At 44.1% G+C, this 23,887-nt stretch overlaps 1 protein-coding gene across 1 annotated transcript in view; it reads left to right on the top strand.

Annotated features, from left to right (window-relative positions):
• The window catches only part of C16H10orf67 (chromosome 16 C10orf67 homolog), a 92,361-nt gene extending 91,529 nt beyond the window's left edge, over positions 1-832 (top strand). The window contains exon 17 of the mRNA XM_005354677.2: positions 647-832. Within this exon, the coding sequence (XP_005354734.1) occupies positions 647-690 (44 nt within the window). The 3' untranslated portion in view covers positions 691-832. The remainder of the gene's footprint in view (positions 1-646) is intronic.
• Positions 833-23,887: the final 23,055 nt, after the last annotated feature.

The raw sequence follows: 23,887 nt of genomic DNA, 5'->3' as shown, positions 1-23,887 counted from the left end.
GTGGAATATTAAATAATGAATTTACTATACCATTCAGTGCTGGGAACACAGGTAAAAATCATTCACTTGTATGTGTTCAATACTCAGTACCACACAAACATACACAGGCACACACACACAGAATACACACACAGACACACACAAACATACAGACACACACAAAATAGACACACACGAAGACACAAAGAGACATACACAAACATACACAAACACAGCCTTGCGTCATGTTCACAAGTCTATTGCAGTTTTAAATGACTTGGTACCTGTCCTGTCTGAAACATGATTCCAATTTCAGGAAAAGCATGTGTATGGGTTGAATTATGTCCAATACTACCCCTCCACTAATACAAAACAACAGCAATAACAAAAACCAATGTCGTTCCAAATTTGTTTCCTGTGAATTATATGCTTTAGCTTTAATAGTGTCTTTGCAGGTATGATCAAATTGCAATGAAGTTATTAGCTGTGTAGCAATGAAATAGGTACTGTTCCACTTTCTCTAAAAGCTGCTGACTCCTCGTCTGGACCCATAGGTAACAAGCAGACTGAAAGCTTAGCACATCTTCCTTTATTTGTGTCTGTCTATCTGTCTTACCTTAGCTGAAGGCACAGAGTTAAGTCACCGCCCTTAACTTTTCCTCTTAAGTGACCTTCGCTACAATGGACACCAATAAGAACAATTCTCAGTGAGAGCGAGGCTGAATCTTAGAGCAGAAATAATCATCAAAGAACCATTGCTTTATCCTACTTCAAGCAATAATAACTTCTTTGGACCACACTGAAGTACCAGAACTGAGACAACATTCAAGGAAACTGCAAATTCATCAGTACTGTTTAATCATGTGTACATCGTGCTCCTTGGCCCAAACCTTCCTCTATTTAAACATAAAGCACATGTCTATACCCTGAAGATGAACTTGGGATCAATGGACCTCTTTACCTGTTCTTCCCAGTGTGGCCACATTGAATAAATCTCCTTCCTCTGCTTTTCCCAACTACTTGTCTCTCTAATTGGTGTATAGGAGACAGCTGATAGAACCTAGTTTGTTGGTGCCTCCAGACTCAGGCTTTTACCTTAAACTCTCTGGTTATATCAAATCAGCATATCTGGTATCAGTATTAGAGAAAAACACTATATAAACACCCAGCACTCCCAGGGAATGCACTGAGTTATGAAAATTTGGGCTGGGGGAGAGGAAAGAAAGAAAAAAGATAAAGAGAAGAAAAAAGGGGTTGGGAGAGAGGAGGAAATCAGGGGAGGGAGATTGGCATGATTCAACTGCAAGTAAGGAATGAATGATTGATAGCCATCACCAGCAGTTGTGGAGAGGCAAAGAAGGCATGCACCCAGTCTCAAAAGAAGCATGGCTTTCTGATTTCAGATGCTTGGGTTTTAGACTTACAGCCTATGCAACTAAAAAAGAATATGTTTCTATGAAGCCAGGAAGCTTGGGAAATGTGGTGGTCTGAATGAGGACTGTCCTTCACAGGGTCATGTATTGAGTGCTTTGTATCCCATGTGGCAGCTTAAGGGAGGTTATAGAGCCTAAGAAGCAGCCCTACTGGAGCTGTGTTCTACCCCTCCCCCTCCTTCCTGTGTGTGGATGAAACTGTGATCATCCAGCTTTCCACTCCTGCTGTCGTGCCTTCCCCACCATGATGGACTCCTTTCCTCTGGACTCATGAAACAAAATAAACTCTTCCTGAAATTGCTCTTGTCAGAATGTTTTATTGCAACAGAAAAGTGACAAAGGCAGAAATTGAAACCAGGAAAGAAAAGTTGTTACTGTAAAGAATCTGACCATGTTGGTTTTAAGAGGAACAAAGAAGACTTTAGAAATAAGGAAAACTTTATACTATTGGACAAGAAAATCATTGATTGCTGTAAGCAGAGTTTACCTGCCATTCTAGTAGAAGCCTGAAAGACTGTAATGCTAAGAGCTATGTGAACAGTGGATCCTAGAAAATGAGGTTTCAGAAGGAAACAAGAATTCTATTAGCAGCTGGGATAGACGACATTCATGTGATATTTTTGCAAGAATCTGGCTAAATTTAAAAACAATGAAGTGACCCCTAAGAGAGGGCTGGAGGAAACAAGCTCCATCAAGATCAGAAGCCAGGAGCAAATCCAGCCCTGGGAGCCAGCCAGTCCTGGGACACTGGCAGACCAGGATCAAGCCAACAACCTGACTCAGAGTCTGCGATCTCCACCGGAACCAGAGTAGGACTGAACCAGCTACCTAGGACACAGAGAGAACAAGCTCCAGGGTGAATCAGGATTGAGCCAGCAACCAGATCCAGAGTCAATGATCTCCACTAGAACAGGTACTCAGAGTACCGCTGAGTGAGTGAGTCAAAGCCAGAGACTGCTGAGGGTTCGGATGTGAATCCAGGACCTTCAAGGGAGTAGACCTAAGCCAACACCCCAGTAGGTCTGGGCAAGAGTCTAGGACCTCCCAGGACCTCTGTCAGCCTGGGCATGAGTGAACCGGGGTCCTCTGAGGGAATAGGCAGGAACCAGAAATCTTGGCAGGGCCAGGCATGAGTCTGGAACCTCAGAGAGAATAGGCCTAAGCCAGGTCCTCTGTAAGTTTGGACATTGGTCTGGGACATCAAAGGGAATAGGCAGGAACCTGGAACCCCTGGGACTTCTGAGGAAGTAAGCAGGTCCTCTGCGGGTTTGGGTACACCTGAGCCTGGGACCTCTGAGCCAGTAGACCAGAACCAGAAACCTTTCCAGATCCAGCTCCAACCCAGGGACTTTTGCAGGAGGATACCCAGACCAGGATTTACACATACAGGTCAAAGTCAGTAACCTAGGCCAAAGTTGCCCTGAGGCAAGGGACTCCACCTTGGGCAACAAGTTCCACAGGAATGTCTCTGAACAAGCTACCTAGGACAGAGAGGGCCTGAGGAAACACACTTCGCCAAAAGCAGAAGCCAGGAGCAAATCCAGCCCTGGGAGCCAACCTAGCCCCAGAACTCTGCTGATCAGTCCTGAGCCAGAGAGCCAGCGACCAGATCCAGAGTCAGCGATCTCCACCAGAACAGGTCCAACTCCAAGCCAGGGACTTCTGCAAGAGGAGATCCAGACCAAGATTTACAGAAACAGATCAAAACCAGCAGCCTAGGCCAAAGTAGGCCTGAGACAGCAAACTCCAAGGGAGAAGAGCAAAACACAGGAGCACTGAGCTATCTCCAGGAACAGGAATGACCAATGGGGTAACTAGAACTATGACACTGACTGTACCATGAGGAACAAACATCTGAGCTTTGGATTCACTGACACTTAGAAGATTATTCAGAAGAATCTCAGACAGCCCCAACCACACCTATTAGAGGAAAAGATGAGTAGAAAAGGTAAGATCACACACTACACCACAAAGAGCAACACAAAACTAGTAAAACATAAAGACCCTACAAAAGTAAGAACTGAACAATCAAATATGGATGAACCAGAAGAAAATTATCTAAAAAATAACCTCAAGAGAATGTTTGAAATTCTTAGATGAAATGAGAAATTCTCTTAAAGAAAGGGAGGGAAAAAACAAAAAATTGGAAGATATCAGCAAATCACTTAAAGAAAACCAAGAAAAAGAAATCAAACATATAAAAGAAACTCTTCAGGACTTGAAAACTGAGATAGAAACAGTAAAGAAAACACAAGCCAAAAGAATTATAGAAACAGAAATCATGAAGAAAAGATCAGGAACCACAAATGCAAGTATGAACAGCAGAATACAAGAAATGGAAGAGAAAATTTCAAGTGCTGAAGATACAATAGAGGAAGTAGATTCATCAGTTAAAAAAATTAAATCTAAGAAAAGCTTAACCCAAAATATCCATGAAATATGGGACATCATAAAAAGGCCAAATCTTAGAATAATAGGTATAGAAGAAAAAGTTGTTCAACTCAAAGGCACAGAAAATTTATTTAACAAAATCATAGAAGAAAACTTTCCCTACCTAAAGAAATATATGCCTATGAAGATACAAGAAGTTTACAGAACAACAAATAGACTGGACCAAAAAAAAAATTCCTCTCGCCACATAATAATCAAAACATTAAACATACAGAGTAGAGAAAGATTATTAAGAGCTGCAAAGGAAAAAGGCCAAGTAACATATAAAGGTAGACCTATCAGAATTACACCTGATCTCTCAGTGGAGACAATGAAAGCCAGGTGGTCATGGCCAAGCATTATGCAGACATTAAGAGACCACAGATGCTACTAGCCCAGACTACTATGCCCAGCAAAACTGTCAATCACCATAGAAGGACAAAACAAGATATTTCATGACAAATATAGATTTCACCAATACCTAGCCACAAAACGAGCCCTACACAAAATACTAGAAGGAAAACTCCAATCCAAAAAAGATGGCTACATCAAGAAAAACACAGACAATTGATGATCTCATTACAGCAAATCCCGAAGAAGAAAAAAAAGGCACAAATTAATATCACCAACGATGAAAACTAAATCAACAGGAGATAGCAAACACTGGTCATTAATATCCCTTAATGTAAATGAACTCAACTCACCTATAAAAAGGCACAGGCTAATAGACTAGATACAAAAACAGAATACATCCGTCTTCTGCATACAAGAAACACATCTCAACCTCAAAGACAGACATCATCTCAGAGTAAAAGGTTGGGGAAAATATACCAATCAAATGGACCTAAGAAATAAGCGGGTGTAGCTATCCTAATATCTAACAATATAGACTTCAAGCTAAAATCAGTCAAAAGAGACAAAGAAGGACATTTCATATTAGTCACAGAAAAAAATCCATCAAGAGGAAATTTCAATACTGAACCTCTATGTCCCAAATACAAGGGCACCCTCATATGTCAAAGAAACACTTATAAAGCTTAAATCATATATTAAACCCCACCCACTAATAGTGGGAGACTTCAACACTCTCCTCTCACCACTGGACAGGTCAATCAGACAAAACATGAACAGAGAAATAAGAGAACTAATATATTATGACTCAAATGGACTTAACAGACATCTATAGAATATTCCACCCAAACAGAAAAGAATATACCTTCTTCTCAGAACCTCATGGAACCTTCTCAAAAACTGATCACATACTCGGAAAAAAAAAAAACACCTCAACAAATACAAAAAAAATTGGAATAACGCAATGTACCTTATCAGATCACCATGCTTTAAAACTAGAAGTCAACAGCAATACTAATTCCAGAAAGCCCACAAACACATGGAAATTAAACAATGCTCACCTGAATCATCAATGGGTCAAGGAAGAAATAAGGAGGGAAATTAAAGACTTCCTAAAATTCAATGAAAATGACCACACAACATACTCAAATGTATGGGACACAGTGAAAGTGGTGTTAAGAGGAAAGTTCATAGCACTAAATGCCTACATAATGAAGCTGGAAAAATCCCACACTAGTGAATTAATAAAACATTTGAAAACTTTAGAACAAAAAGAAGCAAACTCGCCTAAGAGAAGTAGAAGGCAAGAAATAATCAAATTGAGAGCTAAAATCAACAAAATAGAAACAAAGAAAACAATACAAAGAATCACTGAGACAAAGAGTTGGTTCTTCGAGAAAACCAACCAAATAGACAAGCCTTTATCCAAACTAACCAAAAGACAGAGAGAGAATATCCAAATTAACAAAATCAGAAATGAAAAGGGGGACATAATAACAGACATGGTAGAAATACAGAGGATGATCAGGTCGTATTTTGAAAACCTGCACTCCACAAAGTTGGAAAACAAATAGCATAAAATATCTTGGAGTAACTCTAACCAAACAAATGGAAGAGTATGACAAGAACTTTAAATCTTTGCAGAAAGAAATTGAAGAAGACACCAGAAAGTGGAAAGATCTTCCATGCTCTTGGGTAGGCAGAATTAACATAGTAAAAATGTCACTCTTACCAAAAGCAATCTATAGATTCAACACAATGCCCATCAAAATACCAGCAAAATTCTTCAAAGACCTTGAAAGAACGATACTCAACTTCATTTGGAAAAACAAAAAACCCAAGATAGCCAAAACAATCCTATACAATAAAAGAACTTCTGGAGGCATCACAATCCCTGACTTCAAACTCTACTACAGAGCTACAGTGCTGAAAACAGCCTGGTATTGGCATAAGAACAGACAGGAGGACCAATGGAACCAAATAGAAGACCTGGATATCAATCCACTTATCTTCGACACCTGATCTTTGTTAAAGAAGCAAAAAATATCAAATGGAAAAAAGAGAGCATATTTAACAAGTGGTGCTGGCATAACTGGATATCAACAAGTAGAAGAATGAAAATAGACCCATTTCTATCACCATGCAAAAAATTCAAGTCCAAATGGAGCAAAGACCTCAACATAAAGCCAGCCACATTGAACCTTATAGAAGAGAAAGTGGAAAGTACACTTAAATGCATTGGCACAGGGAACCATTTCCTAAATATAACCCTAGTAGCACAGACACTAAAAGCTTCTGTAAAGCAAAAGACATGGTCAACAAGACAAAATGACAGCCTACAGAATGGGAAAAGATCTTCACTAACCCCACATCAGACAAAGGTCTGATATCCAAAATATACAATGAACTCAAGAAATTGGACACCAAAAAATCACATAATCCAGCGTCCCAATATTCGTGCAACTGTGGTCTACGAGGCCCGGGAACACCCCACCTGGCAGCCAAACTTACCTGTGTCATCCATGAGGTACTGGCTTGGGAAACAAGAAAAATGCAAGATTGGGGGAGTTCTGGATTCTTCCTCTGTAGTTTCAAAAAGCTGCTAGGGCCAGGAAACATGTAATAGGGTGACAGTTCCTTCAAAGATGCCCTGAGAAGCCATTGAATGAAGTTGTTATAAATGTGGTAGAGACCTCAAGATATTGGAGATGCCAGAATCATGAGACATCCTCTACCAAGGAGAGTTGCATACAGGGAATGGGAACAGATCAAGATAGAGATTTATATCTCAGGCAGCAAAGCTGCAGGACTGAACCACCTAAGCCCTTTGAAACCAAAGACCCAGACACTGAAGAAGGAGCTGTAGGATTTGGTGTTTGCCTGCCTTCCTACCCTTCCTCACTATGCTCCCATTCCTCTCGTTTGGAATGGTAATGTAGCGAATGAGTCACTGTATGCTGGGAGCATGTAAATTGTCTATTTAACTTGGGGTCATAGTTAAGAAACTACCTCCAGTCTTAGATTTTGAATTTTTGAGCAGTATTGAAACTTTTAAAAATTATGGGAACTTTTGAAGATGGACTAGATGTATTTTTGCAGTATGATATGACAATGAACATGAGCCTATGGGGACGTGGGGTGGAATATGGTGATTTGAATGAAAAGCATCCCCCACTGGCTTGGTCCTCCATTGGTGGTGTTTATTGGAGAGCCTACAGAAGCTTTGTGTAAAGCCTTGCTGAAAGAATTAACTGGGGTGTGGGTTTTGAGGCTTGCAATCTCCCTCACTTGGGACCCTCTGTCTCTCTGTCTCTGTCTCTCTCTGTCTCTGTCTCTCTCTGTCTCTGTCTCTCTCTCTCTCTCCTTCCTGGGTATGAATGAATGAAAATGCCATGCCTTCCCCACCAAGATGAACTCTATCCCTCTGGAATGCTAAGCAAATATATTACAACAGAAAAGTAAAAAGCATGAAGCAAACTCAGAAAAACACTATAACAATGTAAGACAATCATATTAGATAGTTAGATTATATTCTGCCAAACAAGTTGAGGGATCTAATATTTCCAGTTTCCTCACAGGAGATATTAAGGAGTTCCATCATTTGCTACCTACCATAATGAAGCCATGGCTTCTTGCTTAGTTAGAGCTCTTCTGTGCTTCTTGCTTAGTTAGAATGCTTCTGCGCCCCCACTTCAAGACTTTCTTTGGCAATAGACTTCAAACGGGGTAAGGTTCCTATGTGAATGTGTTTGATGTATCCCTGGCAGTTAGTAAACTAATGAATGTTTGATAAGACTGAACTGCAGTGGCCAGGGAGTTGACTCAGTTAGTAGTGCTTGCCTGGCAAGCACAGGCACCTGAATTTAATCCCAGAACCTATGAGAAGGTATTAGGTATTGTGGGCACCTGAATTTAATCCCAGAACCCACGAGAAGGTATTAGACCTTGTGGTTTTCCCTTGTCATCCTGGAGCTGGGGAAATGGAGACAGGAGGCTCTCTGGACTCACTGGCCAAGCAGCCTAGCCTGCTTTGTGAGCTCCATGATAACAGACCCATCTCAAAGGAAGTAGGTGGCTTTACTAGAACAACTCATGCATGTATTTGTTTGCCTGTGTACCCCCACACAAGGGCACACACGTATGCAAAACTGAGTCTCAAGTTCATTACCTTGAGATTCTATTTGATACAGCAAGGTTATGCTCTCTCGATATCCCTAACTGTCCTCTCACTAAAGAGATCATCATGGATTCTTCCTGAAAACACTCCCAGGACCCTTCTCTCCCTCCCTCCCATCAAGCCACTCCTTCTGCTCCCCTTCTATCCTGTGTAAATCAACCTGGGAGAAGGCTAAGCCCCTCTCTCCAGCACTTGCATGCAGATAGATTCTGGATCGCCTCCATCTGCCACTTTGAACTGCCCTTGCTTTGAGCATCAGCTGTCAGGGTCACCAAGGATTTCTCTCTTTGCTTCCCCGACCCTCGTACTTTGTTATTTCTTCTTTGGTCCTTTAGTAGATCTCCAGGGCTTTCAGGCAGAAAGTCAAGTAGGGCTTTTCAGAGTCCTACCTCTCTCCTGCATGAGCTTCCCAATTGGTGCTAGCAAATAATGTGCAGTTTTCTGCTATTTGGGGCAATGTTGGGCTACTGTAGATGTCTTTACCCACATGACTGGTCTGCATGGCTGCTGGGTTCATTAGTATTTGGCTGACCATGAGAGGCTTCACACAGGCAGTCTGCAAAGTCAATCAGATTCTCTCTTCATCAAGCAAGTTGATTCAGGCTTGTTCAAGATGAACTTGGGGTTCTCAAGAACAGGGGATAGCAAACTCCATGGGCAAGGTTTGTTCAAATTTCTACTGGCTTCACCCTTTGCTCTCTTGCTGCATCAGTCAGATAAGATTATGCGACCAAGACTAGGGTCAATGTGGGAGAAAACCACAAATGCTGTGGATTCTAAGGGGCTGCATCATCTTCTAGCTTTCATCTCTCTTTCCATCCATCCATCCATCCATCCATCCATCCATCCCTCCCTCCCACGGACTTTAGGAACATCTGCTGTAATTAAAGTAGGGGCTAGGGACTAAGGACACAGAGCACTTTCCAGGGCTTGGAATTCTGAGGCAGCAGCTGAGAGCAGCACACTCAGGAGATGTCAGATTTGCAAAGGTCCCAGGCCCAGGAGGTAGGGTAGCAGTCTACACTCAGCACCATTCCACAGAAGCTGCTTTCTGGTGACTCAGGATTGCTTATCAGCATCCCTGGTTACCTAGGCTTGTCCAGCAATGGCTTCTTCTCCATGAGAACCGCCCAGAACTGGAATACAGAAGAAAAAAAAATACAGCTTTTAAGAATATATTTTGACATTTTAATTAGGGAAAAACCATCACATTTGTTTGCTCATATATAGTTCAAGCATTATATCAATTGTATAATGACGGGATTTCCACTAAATATCTAAAAGTCGAAGGTAGGCACCAGATAGGAATGGCAGCATAATCCTGAGGCCCCCCAACGGGAATGACAACAATGTAATCCTAGAAACCCCAGACTGTGCTCTTGTTTATAGAATAGCTGCTTGTGACTTGGAATAGCTCGTACTTGCAAAAACTACATAGCCCAAAAGTCCAAATGAAAAGCTTTCCAAAAGAACTCCAGGGTCGGGTGGTGGTGGCGCACGCCTTTAATCCCAGCACTTGGGAGGCAGAGGCAGGCGGATCTCTGTGAGTTCGAGACCAGCCTGGTCTACAAGAGCTAGTTCCAGGACAGGCTCCAAAACCACAGAGAAACCCTGTCTCGAAAAACGAAAAAAAAAAAAAAAAAAAAAAACTCCAGGAAAGTTTCCCTATTAAGGAGATGTCTTGTTTCCTGCCCTGGGGACAGATCACATTAGGAGCCGGGCTCTCTTGGAGGAAGGGGGGACAGGGTGGGGCTTCATTTTCTCACAAAAGAGCAATGTGAAGCGCATCTGTGAACACTGCATAATTTGTTATGTTCTACAAAGAGGTGGGTTTTTGTTCCACGCACATCAGAGCTGTTCGGCACTGTCACCCATGATCTCTATTCAGGGCCTGCAAAGAAACGGGTCTTCAAAAAGTGAAAGGAAAGGAAATTTTTCTTTAAAAATTAGATACAGATTATCACTTCAAAATGCAGGAGGGAACTCTACAAGTGATGGTGTGTGGATTAGCTCTGCAATGGACACCCAGCCCTTCATAAAGATGCACAGTAGCAGGCCTCAGCTGTGACAAATGTGTTTTATTACTCCCCAAACTGAACTGCGGCTACCCATCTAATTTAAATGAGGAATGCTGGGTGAACTTGAACTGCTTCTTGGACATGAATGACCAGAGAATTTATTTGAAGAGACATTAAAGGCTAAATATGGTAACTGTCTCTTTGATGTTTTGGCATAGTTAGTTCTTTAGTTCATTAACATGGCTTTCATAATTATGGTTATTACTCTTTTCTGAATAAATACATATCAACCTAAACAAAAAACAAAAACAAATGAGTTTATGTACAATAATTCAAAAATAATAGCAGTCGTATAGTTAGTAGAAAATATTCATGTTCTTATATAGTTGACTCTTTTAAAAATAATTTCCAAGTACAAGAAGAATTAAGTTATAAAAATATGGATACCTTCACTGATTGATGTGCCACTCTCTGGATGACTTTTTAAATGCCTTCTGCTTCTTCAGTAAGAAAAACAAGCGTCCTAAAATGGGCTTCTTAGCCACCAAACCATTTCCCTTCCTACTGGGAACTGGGCATCATGAACTCTCACTGGGGGCATATCCTTGGCAACCCTAACAACACTATGTAGGCAAGGTACCATGATGTGGCAACTTTTTGTCTCCTTATGTGTCTATTCACATTTAAGATAAGTGATGCTTTATCCCCAGTAACTAATACTAAGGTATAATTTGTGTGTGTGTGTATGTGTGTGTGTGTGTGTGTGTGTGTGTGCGTGTGTGTGTGTGTGGTATATTTAAATATTATCTTTTAAATCATCCACAGAAACTCTAAGAATAAATTATAAAATCATGTTTCGTGTTACTAGTGACTCTTTAAATGGAATTTCTTATTGAAACTTTGTCATTAAAGCAGAAAGGCCCTTTAGTTGTGTCCACACAAGCATAATAGATTGTGTATGCTTGTGGTGCTGAGTGACTCTTGCCCATATGCTCCACTGCAATGCTACATGAATGAGGCATTTACCAAATCAGGCCCACCACATTAAACAGAAAAACAATCTTTATCCATGGTAACTTATCAGTTTCAATTAATCAACCTTAACAATGGAAATTCTGATGTGTTCAAGCAACTTGAAAGCAATAGGTCATCTCCAGGGCAGCCATGTTGTGTCTTTGTGCCTAAGGTTTCAAACAAAGCAGCATCTCCAATAAATAGACATACATATACATACGTGTGCATATATATACACATACACACATATGGGCAGTTACAGCTATGCTGTGCAGTGCCAACAAAAATGCATGTGGACTGTATATGTATATTTTTATCATGGTAAACGTAATTGTCTGCCTTCAAGTATTACTTTTTGAGCTCTGCAAGTTTAAACAAAAGGAAAGAAATCTCCATTGGATGACCGTTCTTTCAGTTTCTGTGCTGCTATGTGAATAGCATTGTGCACACCATTCCAGTGGTTTTGAAAAGGGGTAACCATTGGTTTGATTTGGTTACACGGTTTAGCAAAGAGCTCCCTCCCACTGCCTTAGGGTCTGTGAAAGGTCTGTGACCTGTTTAGAACTGCCAAGGGAAATGTCATGTTGCCCCTCCCAAATGGGAGTATCTGCATTCATTTGATCAGTATAAAAAATGATTGGGGATGGTGAGATCACTGCTTTTGAATTGCGATTTATAGCAGTTTACAGAAATGCACATTGTTGGAAAAGAAAACATGGAAGTGTTTCTTTCTAAATTGCATTACCTGTGAAATGTCATTAGTCTTTTAAGGATACTTACATCCTTTTTTTATTATTTGAGAGACCTGTGTTGATTAAAGAAAATCAAAATTTCAGAATATTATGGGTTTTCTTAACTTACATTTTTGTCTTGCTAGTAGAATTTCTGGGAGGAACACGGCTCTGCTGGAGTCTGTAGAGTGACCAGCACTTCCTATTATGCCCAGTTACTAATCCTGGGACATAATCTTTGCTAACGAGAGGCATTAGAAAATCCCCAATTAGCTTCAACAGAAAATAGGAGAGATTCACTTGTGGCGAAATGTCTTGACTACTGGTTTCTAAGAGGAAGACTGAAGTCTCTGGCTGCTTAGCTCTGCCCAATTTCCATTACTCTGTCAACATTTTAAGCCTTTGTGAGGTGGTATCCATGCATGTGGACATGTAGACTCACCCTCTTCTGTACATAGTTTGACAAAAGGTAGTGTGTGTGAAAGAAAATGCTAACGAAAAGTTAGGTAGGCTGTTCAAGTTCATAAACTCTATTGCAGCCCCTGGGGATTCAGGGTACAGAACCTGGTGCTTCTATATTGTCCACTCAGGTCTGGAGAGCTCCGTCTTTATATCTTAGACCTTGCAATTTCTTTGAAGAAATCTTTGAGACAGGAAAGTTACCTCAGGAAAGGCCCTTAGGGCTCCCCTCCTTGGTAGTTGACTAGAACAAAACAAGCATCCTTCAGAAAAGCCTTGACCCACGCAGACTCTGAAGCACTCCACTTTGAACCTCACCACTGTTGAAAATAGAGCTTGTCACGTTTTTATCTTTGTCCTTGTTGAGCCTTGGAGTGACAGCCTGGCTCTCTGTTCCCCTCTCTTACTGCCTAGTCAGTAAGTGTCCACATTGACACCTACCAGTGACCACAGGCTGAAAGTCTTTGTTGCCATCTCCAAGCTTGCTCCTGGCTTTCAGTGAGCTCAGTTCCAGACCTTTGTTTATCTTCAAAGCTAAAATATCACATCTCTGTGGCTTTCCTTTCTCAGACCCCCAGCGCTTGGCTCACAATTTACACACCAGGTAAACATCCTCCCTACAGGGCAGAATCTAGCCTAGGAGAGGGAGTGGCATCTTCCAGTTCCACAGCCTCTGGGGTGCTCTTTAGTTTTCTCCCCATTCCTAACTTTCCATCTTACAGAGGGGAGTGTCAGGTTACTTTAGACAAATCTCAGTGCTGAATCTCCAGATTCAGAGAACTGTCTCCCCTCCCCCGCCCCGCCCCGCCTTTTTCTATTCTCTCATAATGACTCATAATTCTAAGCAGAAGTGGCCTTGCTCACAGACACCTGAGACCATCTATCTCTACAGCCTAGAGCTGCAGAACAGCTGTCACAGAGGCAAATTTGGCTGGCACAGCCTGTTTTGAAACCTGAGGATGATCTGACCCCCTGGCCTACCTACCTATTCACCACTTACCTTCCTGGTGACTTAATAAGCTCCCAACTGGGCAAGGGCCTTTTTAAAATGTAAAATGCAGGGAGAGTGGGGGGGGGGGTCTGAGAGGGTGGAGAGCGACTAGTAAAAGAAAGGTTCTTATCTGTTCATCTTTCCTCATTTCTAGCTAGGTCGTTTACATCTCAATCTCAGGAAACGCATTTGGAGATATCCAGGCACCAGCACAATCCTAGAAGACGTGCCGAGCCACGTAACTAATGGCGCAGCCATCTGGGCTCGGCAGACCCAGCCTCAGACGAAGATGGTCCTCATCCTGGCTGGCATAAGACTTGCCCACCCCTGGCAAGTGATACTGTCTCCAAGGTGGTTCTATACTGATCATTTCAGCTTCTGCTCTTCACGTACAGGAAGCGAGCCCGGTTCTTCGCTTAGGTGGAGATGTATGTGTGCCTTTACGCACTTCCTCAAGCCTTATGGTAGACATTCAGGGTAAAACTGTGGGGCATCCTTTCTGGAGTTCAGAGGCCTGCCCCAGTGCCTAAGGGCGAGAAAGAATGGATTTCAATAAAAATAAAAATCGAGGCCCTAAGCTTGTTTGACTCACCCGTCCCCACCACCCCCAATGCATCCAGTCTCTTATGCAAAGCCAAATCAACTTGCTACCTCCTGGACCCAGGGTCTAAAGCAGGTGTGCATGAACCAGAGGCAAGAAGGTTTTGGTTTCCCGTTGGGAGGTGCACTTTGTCCTCATTTCCTCACAGGGCTCTTTAGAGGCGTCCTAAGGCAGTAAATGATTCTTTGCTAAGTGAGGAAACTTTGAGTTTTGCTTCTTGGTAATAAGGAAGACCAAGATTAATGAATGTATGATTGCTCGGTCTGCAAGCTAGGTACCACTTATTGCAGAGACAGGCCGCTTCTCTCCCATGCGTAATGTTCAACTTTGTCTTTTCTATTCCCTGAACTTCAAGGCTGCCTGTCTTGTCCCTGATTCTAGATGCTGAGCAACTAATTCTAAGGTTACTTACTAAGTTGCAAGCGATATATTTGGAATAGCTGTCACATAAAGCTGGCATAGACTGGTCCGAAAGAAAGCTGGAGAGGCAATTTATTTGTGCGTAAAAGGAACAAGATTTAACTGGAGAGAGACCTGTTATTTTGAGCGCCAGTACACGGGATGGCATGGGGCCGCGGAGCATTATTCGAGCTTCATCTACTATGCACTATATGCCACCGCCTCCAAAGGAGTGTTGCCCTAGAAACTTGTTTTAAATCTGCTGCTATATATCAGCACCTTGTTTTAGCAGTCCTTGGCTGAATTACAGTTACACAGTTTGGCGCTTCTTTCAAATTTCCTCCCATCAGTTTGGCTAAAGAAAGGAATTTTTCTCCTTTAGAAATGAATTGGCTTAATTAGTAAGTAGATTAATGGCAATTGCTGGTGAGTTGGTTTCCAGCAGAGTTTCACCAGAGAGGGTTAATCGGAGTCAGGTCTGGAATCTTTCCCAGAACTGGCTGCCAGCCATTCCCACCAACCAATCAACCCTACACGAAACGACGGATATCACATAAAATTTAAACTCTCTGTGTCATTATCCTGGACCAAAATTCCGTGGAAGTGACTTCTGCTTGGATGTAGGAAGATCTTCCATTTCAGAATTTCACTGGTCATTCTTAACCTTGAAGAGTTATCTGGGTACCAAAGTGGAATTTCAAATGGCACAATGAGTGTCACCACAGACACGGAGTGCATTGGAAACTTCAGAGACTCTCCCCCAACTTTGGATTTAGAGACCTTGCAGCCCCTCCCAAGGCCAGCCCTAAATCTGCTGCCCACCAGAAAGCTTTGAAAAGTTTCTGTGTATGCTTTGCAGCCTTTTCACTCATTTTTTTCCATAGTGATAAAAAATGCATTCATAGTTTAACTCGCAGCTGCATTAGTCTTGCAAAAAAAAAAAATCCCTGCTGAGAAATGCATATAATAGGGAAAACAGATCGGCTGGACAGCAGTGTAATTAATGCCAGAAAGGGCTGAGGCCGGTTTCATAGTTTGTCTTTTGAGGATATCAAGACCAGACCTGGTGAAAAATGACGCATGCTTTAGCATTTCAGAAAGCTGGCAACTGGCAGGCCTTTTCCTTTTTTCTTTGACTTTCTGCGGAGGAACAAAGAGGTCGGCAGAACTAGCTAGGTTGTAATGAGTTCTATGTCCCTGGCACATTAAGTGCATCATGGAAACATATTGTATCGAAATAGTTTGGAGGAGAATACTGGGGATGAAAGAGAATGGGTGCTTTGATCAGCTCCCTGGGGTCCTGAGCGCGCACAGACTGACTTGCAAGGAGTCATTCAGCTCCAGCTAGACACACTTACAACACCATTCAAAGAAATTTGCATATCTGTAATTTATCACATTGGTCCAGATCATTATTGCAAGGTAAATAAAAGTTAGTTGAATAAAAAAAAATCAATCATTGCAAATATAGAGGCAACTGTGAAGTGAGTGGTAAGATGGAAAACAGAAATAAGTATGTCCAGAAACATGATGGTTTTGAGTTGACCTTAATTTTTCCCGCAGCTTTAAAGCAACAGGTTATGCTCTGTCCAACAAACAACAAACCCCACAGGAGTGGCCACAATTTCTGTGCCTTTCTGCTTTAGAAGAGTACACTTGTAGCTTCCCACTGGAATGAAATTATAAAGTTGAACATGATGTGTGTGACTGTAACTAGCCCCTAACACACATAGAAATTGGTGCACACTGTGGTGAGAGATGAGAGACAGCTTAATCTTCTTTGTATCTGCAAGTGGTAAGGTTAAATCTCATTTTTCCCTACTGTTGATCTCATTGCCAAAACCCTATTTGCTGAATTTAACTCAAAAAGATGAAGTATCCAGACACCCAGTCAACAGGAAGGCTTGCTTTCCAATGTCCCATGAGAACAAGTGAAAATTTAACAGGCAGGCATTGTTCTGAGTTTTTAAACAACCCAGTTAAACAGCAAACAAGAATCTTCAACTTGACCTTGGAAAAGGCTGTGTGCCTGCAGATAATCTATCAAACAACTTGGGATGACAATGATATATTTCAAAGTATTGTCAGATGAAAAGATTGATAAATCTGCTGCCGCACAGAGAGAACTTGGAAACAGCAACCAGCAATTTAACTCACCAGCTCCGCCTCCTTCGGCAGGGTCCCCACTGCCCTATCCCCACCCTCACACCCCCACCCCGTCTTGTGGCCAGCCAGCCCTGGAGAAGGGGCTAGTAAATCAGAGCTGTAATACTTCTTAAGGGGCACGGAAAAGCTGGGAACAGTACTTTTCATATTAAGCGCAATATTTCTTTGCTTTCGTGGTGAACAAAAGTCATAGCAAGACGTCTTTGTGGCAAATTCAGTCAAAGGCACATCCCTGGTTCCCCCCGCAGAAAGGTCAGTGTCGTTGTGTTTGGTCCACCGAGGGGGTGTTTTCACACTGAAAACTAGCCAGCTGTCCTTGTCATACCCTCACCATTGGGGAGCACGGACTAGCCATGGCTATTAGGCACATTCTACACCTGCAAAATATACCGATTTCCAAGACTTTTCAAGACACCCTCCCGTTCTCATGCCCCCTCCTCTGTCTACTAAACTTTGACAACACAATTCAAGCCCCGGATGAAAGCCTTGCAAGCTAGAGGAGCGCTGGGGAGGGGCAGCTCCGCTCCTGCTTCAGGGTGTCTATTGAGCAGTCATCAAAGAAATGAGGCGTCAAGTATGTTTTCAAAAGTATGGAAAAACTTCCAAATAATTGCTGTGAGGAGTCACACACTTGCTCTTGCCACAAACGCTAATTCTTGAGCTCTGATATTTAATTGTATGCACTCACGCTCTTTGTAGGGTTGCAGCCAAGCGCGCTTCGTTTGGAAATGGCTCGTTTTAAAATTGTCTATTCTTCTTTCAGATCCTCCGTTAGTTGGATATGAATTTCTTCTGAATTCATCCAGAGCATGTGCAAGTTTAGTTTTGTTTTTCTTAACGTCAAAGCTTGTTCAGCTGGACCTCATAATAAAACTTCTAGGGGATCTCCTAGGTAGACTTCTCACCCCAGTACATTTCCATGTCTTTCTTATATTCCAGCTGTAGGTGACTAGCTCTTGGGGAAAACAACCTGGTACTCAATCATGAAAGAAGCCAAAGCGGCGCCTATGCAGTCGCTGGAGCAAAACTGAAAAATAAAAACAATTTCAAAAAATCTTTAGGAAAGAGAATTCCCCCACGGATCAGTACTTTAAGACGGGAGCGCAAATAAAACACTAGCTTTCTTTCTCCGGTTCTTACACACCAAAGATTTGTATCTGGCTGCGGAGGGTTGAGGGAGCGAGCAGGGGGAGTGAGGGTGATGGATTAGCTGGTGTCTCTCTAATCCGGATCTTGGTCTTATCTTGCTACCCAAAGTATAGAGAATTACTTGGGGAAATCCTAGAGGAAGCAAAGTTCAGGAGTGCCCAGGACACCGTGCGTTGCTGGGACGTAGGTAGGGGTGAAGCATTCCTGGTATCACGGGAGAAGGAGAGGGGTGCCTCTCATTAGGAGAGAACCCGAAAGCCTGTACTGGAAGCCGGGGGCCGCCCCACAGCCTGCCTCCCTCAAGTAAAGTGCCGGTGCCTCTCCAAAGCAACGCCAGCGCAACAGGTTGTTTGGAACTGATGCAGACATGCCAGAAAACCTGCTGTCATTAATCTATGGAGATCATCCAGGGGTCAAGCCTCTATGAGAAGCAACGGTAGACCTCCAAGAGTCCAAAAGTGGGACCAGCTAGAAGCTTGTGCCCCGACCACTGCCGCCGCTAGCGCGGGCGCTAGGGCCACCAAGCAAAACCAGCCCGCCAACAAACTGCGCTCTGGCCACCTGGCTCCTGGCAGCCAGACTACCGGAGGCTCCCTGCCGAGCCAGGGAGCGGCAGTGACCCGGGGCCTCCTTAGAGGAAGCCTGGAGCCCGGAATACGGGCCCCCTCCTGGCCGATGGCCCCCAGTTCAACTCGCCACTTCCGGGATCCCCTCTTGGAGACTTCCATGCGCAAAGATAGCAGAACGGCGGAGAGCTGGCGCCAAGCAGCAGCTTCCAGCCTTCTGGGCAGTCAGACCGCACCTGAACCCCAACTTTTCCTGTAGTCTGGGCTAGGCTGGCCTCCCGGGCTACACCTCCGAATCCATCCTGGCTCTCCGGAACCCTGGGAATAGTCAGGAGCAGACGGGGCGCATGCGCGCCCACGGCCAGGGGGACTCCCCAGCGGCCGAGTTTGGGGAAAGTTTGGCGAGGTTCGCTTTGGCAGCGACCGTTATCCCAAAGGCTGGGTTGCCCTGGATAGGAGGCCAGGAGCCCACCGACGTCCCAGGAGCCGGTTTAGCAGGGGACCGAGGGCTGAAAAGCAGCAGAAGGTGGGAAGAAGAAGGCCTTTTGTGTGTGGCACAGGAGTGTCACTTGCGCACAAACGCAGCAGCGCGCTCAGCCGCCGCCTCAGCCTCCTCGGCTGCACCTCCGCCTCCGAAGCGCTTCATTACAGCCCAGCCGTTCCCCCGCCTCCCCCCCGGCCCCAGCCTTTGTTCGGTTTGAAAGTAATGCTGTGAATTAAAAGAAATGACAATATTTTCTATCTGCTTGAAAGTCCAAGAGAAGAGCCCTTGAGCTTGGCAAAAATCAGACAAATCATTCATCATGCCACCCCGCACCTGTGGTCTTGGCATTGAAAACCCTCCAGACCTATTCCTATTAAACTTAATTATTCCCCCAAAGCACACAATGGTTGAAATGGAGCAGGTTGGAGTCTGTTTATTGGTGGTAAATGTTTTTCTGAAGATCTTCTGAATCTCATTGTTAGCTCGTTGTTTGAGGCTGCCCTCTTTCTTTCAGACTGGAGTAGCCTTGGACTTTTCAATTTTCAATCGTAACATCTGCTTAATCGTACGGATCAAAATATGGAGACACAAAACATATGTAATGGTTGATTTGTTAAATCCTGGTAATGAGTTATTAACAAGGGAAAACAATGGGCCAGGATGGTGAGAGCCTTATGGTAACAGAGTCACTTTATGTAACGCCTGACGTTCCCTTCTTGATAAATGGAACTAAGGTCTGAGCGCCAGGTGATAGCAAGAAAATCAATGTCTTTAGGGGCCAGCACTGAGACTTTTTTCTATGTGAAAAATTAGGAGACATAAAACTTAATTGGCTGGTGAGGAGTGGGGGAAACAGTGGTCTTAAGTTTAATTGCCAGTGGGCTTAGCAAGGGAGACAAAACAAGATTTGGGCCTGTTTGTTTGCTACACCCCAGCCTCAAGTCCAAGTGTATCATTGAAAATGTGTTTTATTATAACACATGTCATGCTTTACAGTTCCCATATTGTGTGAAGACAATGGTTAATGGTACATTAAAGACAGGCAGGCCATGCCAACACGTCTTGGAGACATTGTAAGGGCCTCTCTCTTTGCTTGTGTTAGGCAGCTGCAGTCCAGGACCCAGAAGCACAAAAAGAACAAGTTTGAAATACCAGGTGCATCCCAGAGAACCACGACAGGGATTGATATGTTATAGCCCAGGACATGAACCTAGCAATAAAGATATCATTTCGATTGTCTACGGCTTCCACGGCCTGCAAAGCTGTGAGGCCCTGAGCAGTCTGCTTTCTGGCAGGCCTGTCTCTCTCCCTGGGTGTCTCCATCTCCCTGGGCCAAATCCCAACACCTGTTGGCCAGGCCTCTCATCCCGTCGTGGGAATCCTTCCCTACCAGTGGTTCCAGATCTCAAAAAACGCAGTTGGTTGTGGAATTATTTAGGACCATTCCCACAGGCTGCAGAAGGCGCTGGAAAGGCTGTGGGAGGGGAGGGCAAGGGAGAGAGGGAGGGAAAGGGCTCTTCCCAGAGACATTCGCCAGGGAGTACTCAACTGGTGTTTGTTCAACCTCGCAGCTGGTACTCGGTGCTACCGCAAAGGCCCATTAATGGAAATAGGATGAGTTTGTGGATTTAAAAGGCTTCACACCCTCTCCATGAAGGGGCGTTAATCCTGGTCCTGGCAGATGAGCAGTCCTGGGAAAAGCTGGCAGGCGGTTTCACATGAGCTCCAACAAGGCCTTTTATGCCCTCTGCTCCTAGTCTGGGGTGCAAGGTTTCCTCTCTTTCCCACCTACTTTTGCTGCCTGGTGAGACCCACAGAATCCAGCTGCTTCCCGGAGTTTTTAATTAAGACACAGTGTATCCTCCGTAGACAGGAAGAGGCTCCGCTAGGGGGCTCCATTCCCGAAGCTGCCCAGGCTGGGTTGTAGACCCCACTTCAGGAGTCACCCCACACCAAGTTCATCTCAAAACTGGAAGTTCCACAAAGAGAATAAAAAGGAAGGGCACGATGGATGTTCTTTCTAGGCTCTGACAATAGGAAGCCACCTTTTTTTCTTGGAAATGGGGTGACATCTATCTCCTCACATCATGATGAAGAAGACCCTGAAGGCTCACCCACCTGAAGTGTAAGGGAATGAGAGGGTAGGGGAAAGAAGCTTTTTCCTAAACATTGTCCTTGGTGTTCAAACTGGAAGACAGATCAGATCAATAATCAGGAGTGGAGAAAGCAAAAGTGGAGCTGGCTTGGGCCAGAGAGGGTATGGAGTTGAGCAGAGCAGAAGGGCAAGTCACAGGACACCCCACTTTCCGTAAAGCATTGCATCTTTTGCAACACTTGCCCCACCTCCCCCACACCCACACACACCCCCACCCCCACCCCCTTAACCAGCAGTGGAAACTGGACCACTGAGTAATGGTTTCGCCAGCTCTGCAGTAAAGATCATAAAATACACCCCGGCCTGAGTTCACAGCTTCTTTATTATGCTAAATGATGAAGGCCACCGGGGTGAACTTTAAAGTCTTGCCCCTAGTGGTGGCAGGCCAGGGTTCAGCACAAGGGATGATGGGTTCAAACAGCAAGGCCTGGCAAAACCTAGCCATAGCCACCTAGCAATTATTTTCTTGAGCATTTTTCTAATTTGGAGTAGGGTGGGGGTGGGGGAGTATTGACTTAGGACTGCTGAATGCCCATCACTCAAGTTGTCCCCACATGCTCTTCCCAGTGCCAGGCTGTAGTTGTGGGCCAGAGATGGCTCAGGCCAGAGACTCCCCAGCCTGGCTCCCCTGCGCCCAGCACAACTCAGGCCTCACGGATGCCAAAGGAGCCTCTGAAATGATACGTTTGTTCTGCTTTTACTGCTGTATATTTTAAGAAAAAGAATTGCTACACTGGAATGAATAGATTATGAGTAAATAAAAAGAAACTGTCAGTCTCTTTGAAGATTGTGCTTAAAGGGACTTGCCAAGTCAGGACACGAGAGTGACAAGATAGAGACCTTGGTGCTTTGCACGCTTAGCTGGGCTCTTCCGCTTCATCTGCACAGCACTAAAGGATGTGTTGATGCATTGAATCACAAGAAAAGTGGCATTCGAAATAAAAGGTGCCACACCACAATGATTGTAGTGTTTGAACTGTGAAGGGCTACACTGCCCCATCCAATCGAAAGGCAGGTCTACACAGAAGGGGGGAAAAAGATACACTTTCATAACTTATAAGGAAGTTAGAATCTACATTTGACTTTCTAATGAGTGTAATGAGATTACATGCCTGATGGGAGCATTTGTACAAAAGCAACTTTCATGTTTAATGAGGCCGTAATACAGGGCAAAATCGAATTATTTTTTTCTCCTTTTTAAATATCTCCAGAGTAAAACCAACTTTCAGGAGGAGAGGAGGTGGGAGAAGAGGAGGCTTGAGGAGGTGAGAGGCTGCAGGGCTCAAGGCCTCCTGGGTAACGTTGCGACCCAGAATCTTAGCGTGTCTGGCCAGGCCTCTCTGCAGGGTGGGTCCAGTTCCTAGCCTCGCTTTAATTACTCTTGGATGAAGTCCATGGCACCCGCGGAGCGCGCGGGGAACCCCTCGGTGGGTCTGAAACTAGGTTAAAGCGATTAGCATGCTGTCTGTACGATGTCCTCTGGCCAGGCGAGCGCGCGGGGGCGAGGGGGGGGGGTGGCGGGGGTTGGAGTAGGCAATGGGGAGATGAGCGATCGTACCTTGACTCCCAGGCCTGAGCTACCCTTGACGCGGCCTGCGGTGGCTCCTAACCAAAGGTTTCATGCCAAAGTGAGCGTCTCCTACCCTGCCCCCCACGGGCCGGTCCCCCACTAGCCACCAAGAGCTCAGACACCACTGACCGGCATCTAGAGCGCCTGGGAGTCCACCATGGCCCATACAAGTCCAGCCCAGGCTCCCTGGGCTTTCTGGATGAGGGTTCAAACTTCTACATCGCTTCTCTTTCGGTTCGCTAGAGGGCGACCCTGCTACCTCTGTCTCAAGTGCAGAGGTGGCTGAATGGCCACGGGGTAGAGAGCTTCTCTAGGCCTTACCCCAAACCCCTGAAGGTTGTGGGGGGTCTCCTAACAAGATCAACTTCTTTATTTCCTTTCAGAGGAGAGTCTGACTTTCGGGAACCTGATGTTTACGTACAGAAGGGATGCATCAGGGCCCAGCTCTGGAGCAGTTCTTTCTCCCTAGCCAGTCCAAGCAGAAAAGCCCCCTCGCCTGCCTAGCCATGAATCTAGACTCTGATTAAGCACTATGACAGTCACTTGGGCATGCCAAGGAGTGTCCCTAGACCTCAGCTTTCCCACTCTGGAAAATGGGAATAATACATTACCTAGTTGTCCTGTGGGGTGTTTGGTAGTGAGGGTATGAAGACAGGCCAGTTATTACTATTGAGAGCCAGGATGACAGATTAGTGGCTATCAAAAGCATGGATTTATTCTCCCGTCTACACACACTCCCATTTAAACCAAATCTAAATGAAATAGAGTTTACTCCTAGACGGTTTTGAGCCTCTATTCCTGCGCTTTTAAGAAAGTTAATCTTTTGAATACAGATCCTCCTATGATCTACTAAACAAACAACATATAGAAACGAGTGAATAGCATTTATTAACAACGCGTAGAAATAAATCAGATCTGGAGTTAAATAAGCATGAAAATGTCTGACCATAGTTCTTCCGACAACTCAGAGTTCTGCCAAAGGTGCCGGGGACAATCATCCACTGTTGCATATTATAGAATATCATGATAAATTATATAAATTATATATTTAAAAAGAGACTATCTATTTCATTAACTCAACACAATAATAAATAGATAAATAACAAAGCTGATTGCCATTAGAAAAAATGTGATCTTTAAATTACATTTACATTATAGGTATTTACACCATACAATATGCACAAAGACACACAGCTGGCCTGGTGTGAGCTTTC

The sequence above is a fragment of the Microtus ochrogaster genome, chromosome 16, assembly GCF_000317375.1.
Source record: "Microtus ochrogaster isolate Prairie Vole_2 chromosome 16, MicOch1.0, whole genome shotgun sequence".
In the NCBI taxonomy this organism is placed as follows: domain Eukaryota; kingdom Metazoa; phylum Chordata; class Mammalia; order Rodentia; family Cricetidae; genus Microtus; species Microtus ochrogaster.
The sequence above is the reverse complement of the archived record's forward strand: the minus strand, read 5'-3'. Positions and strand labels throughout refer to the sequence as shown.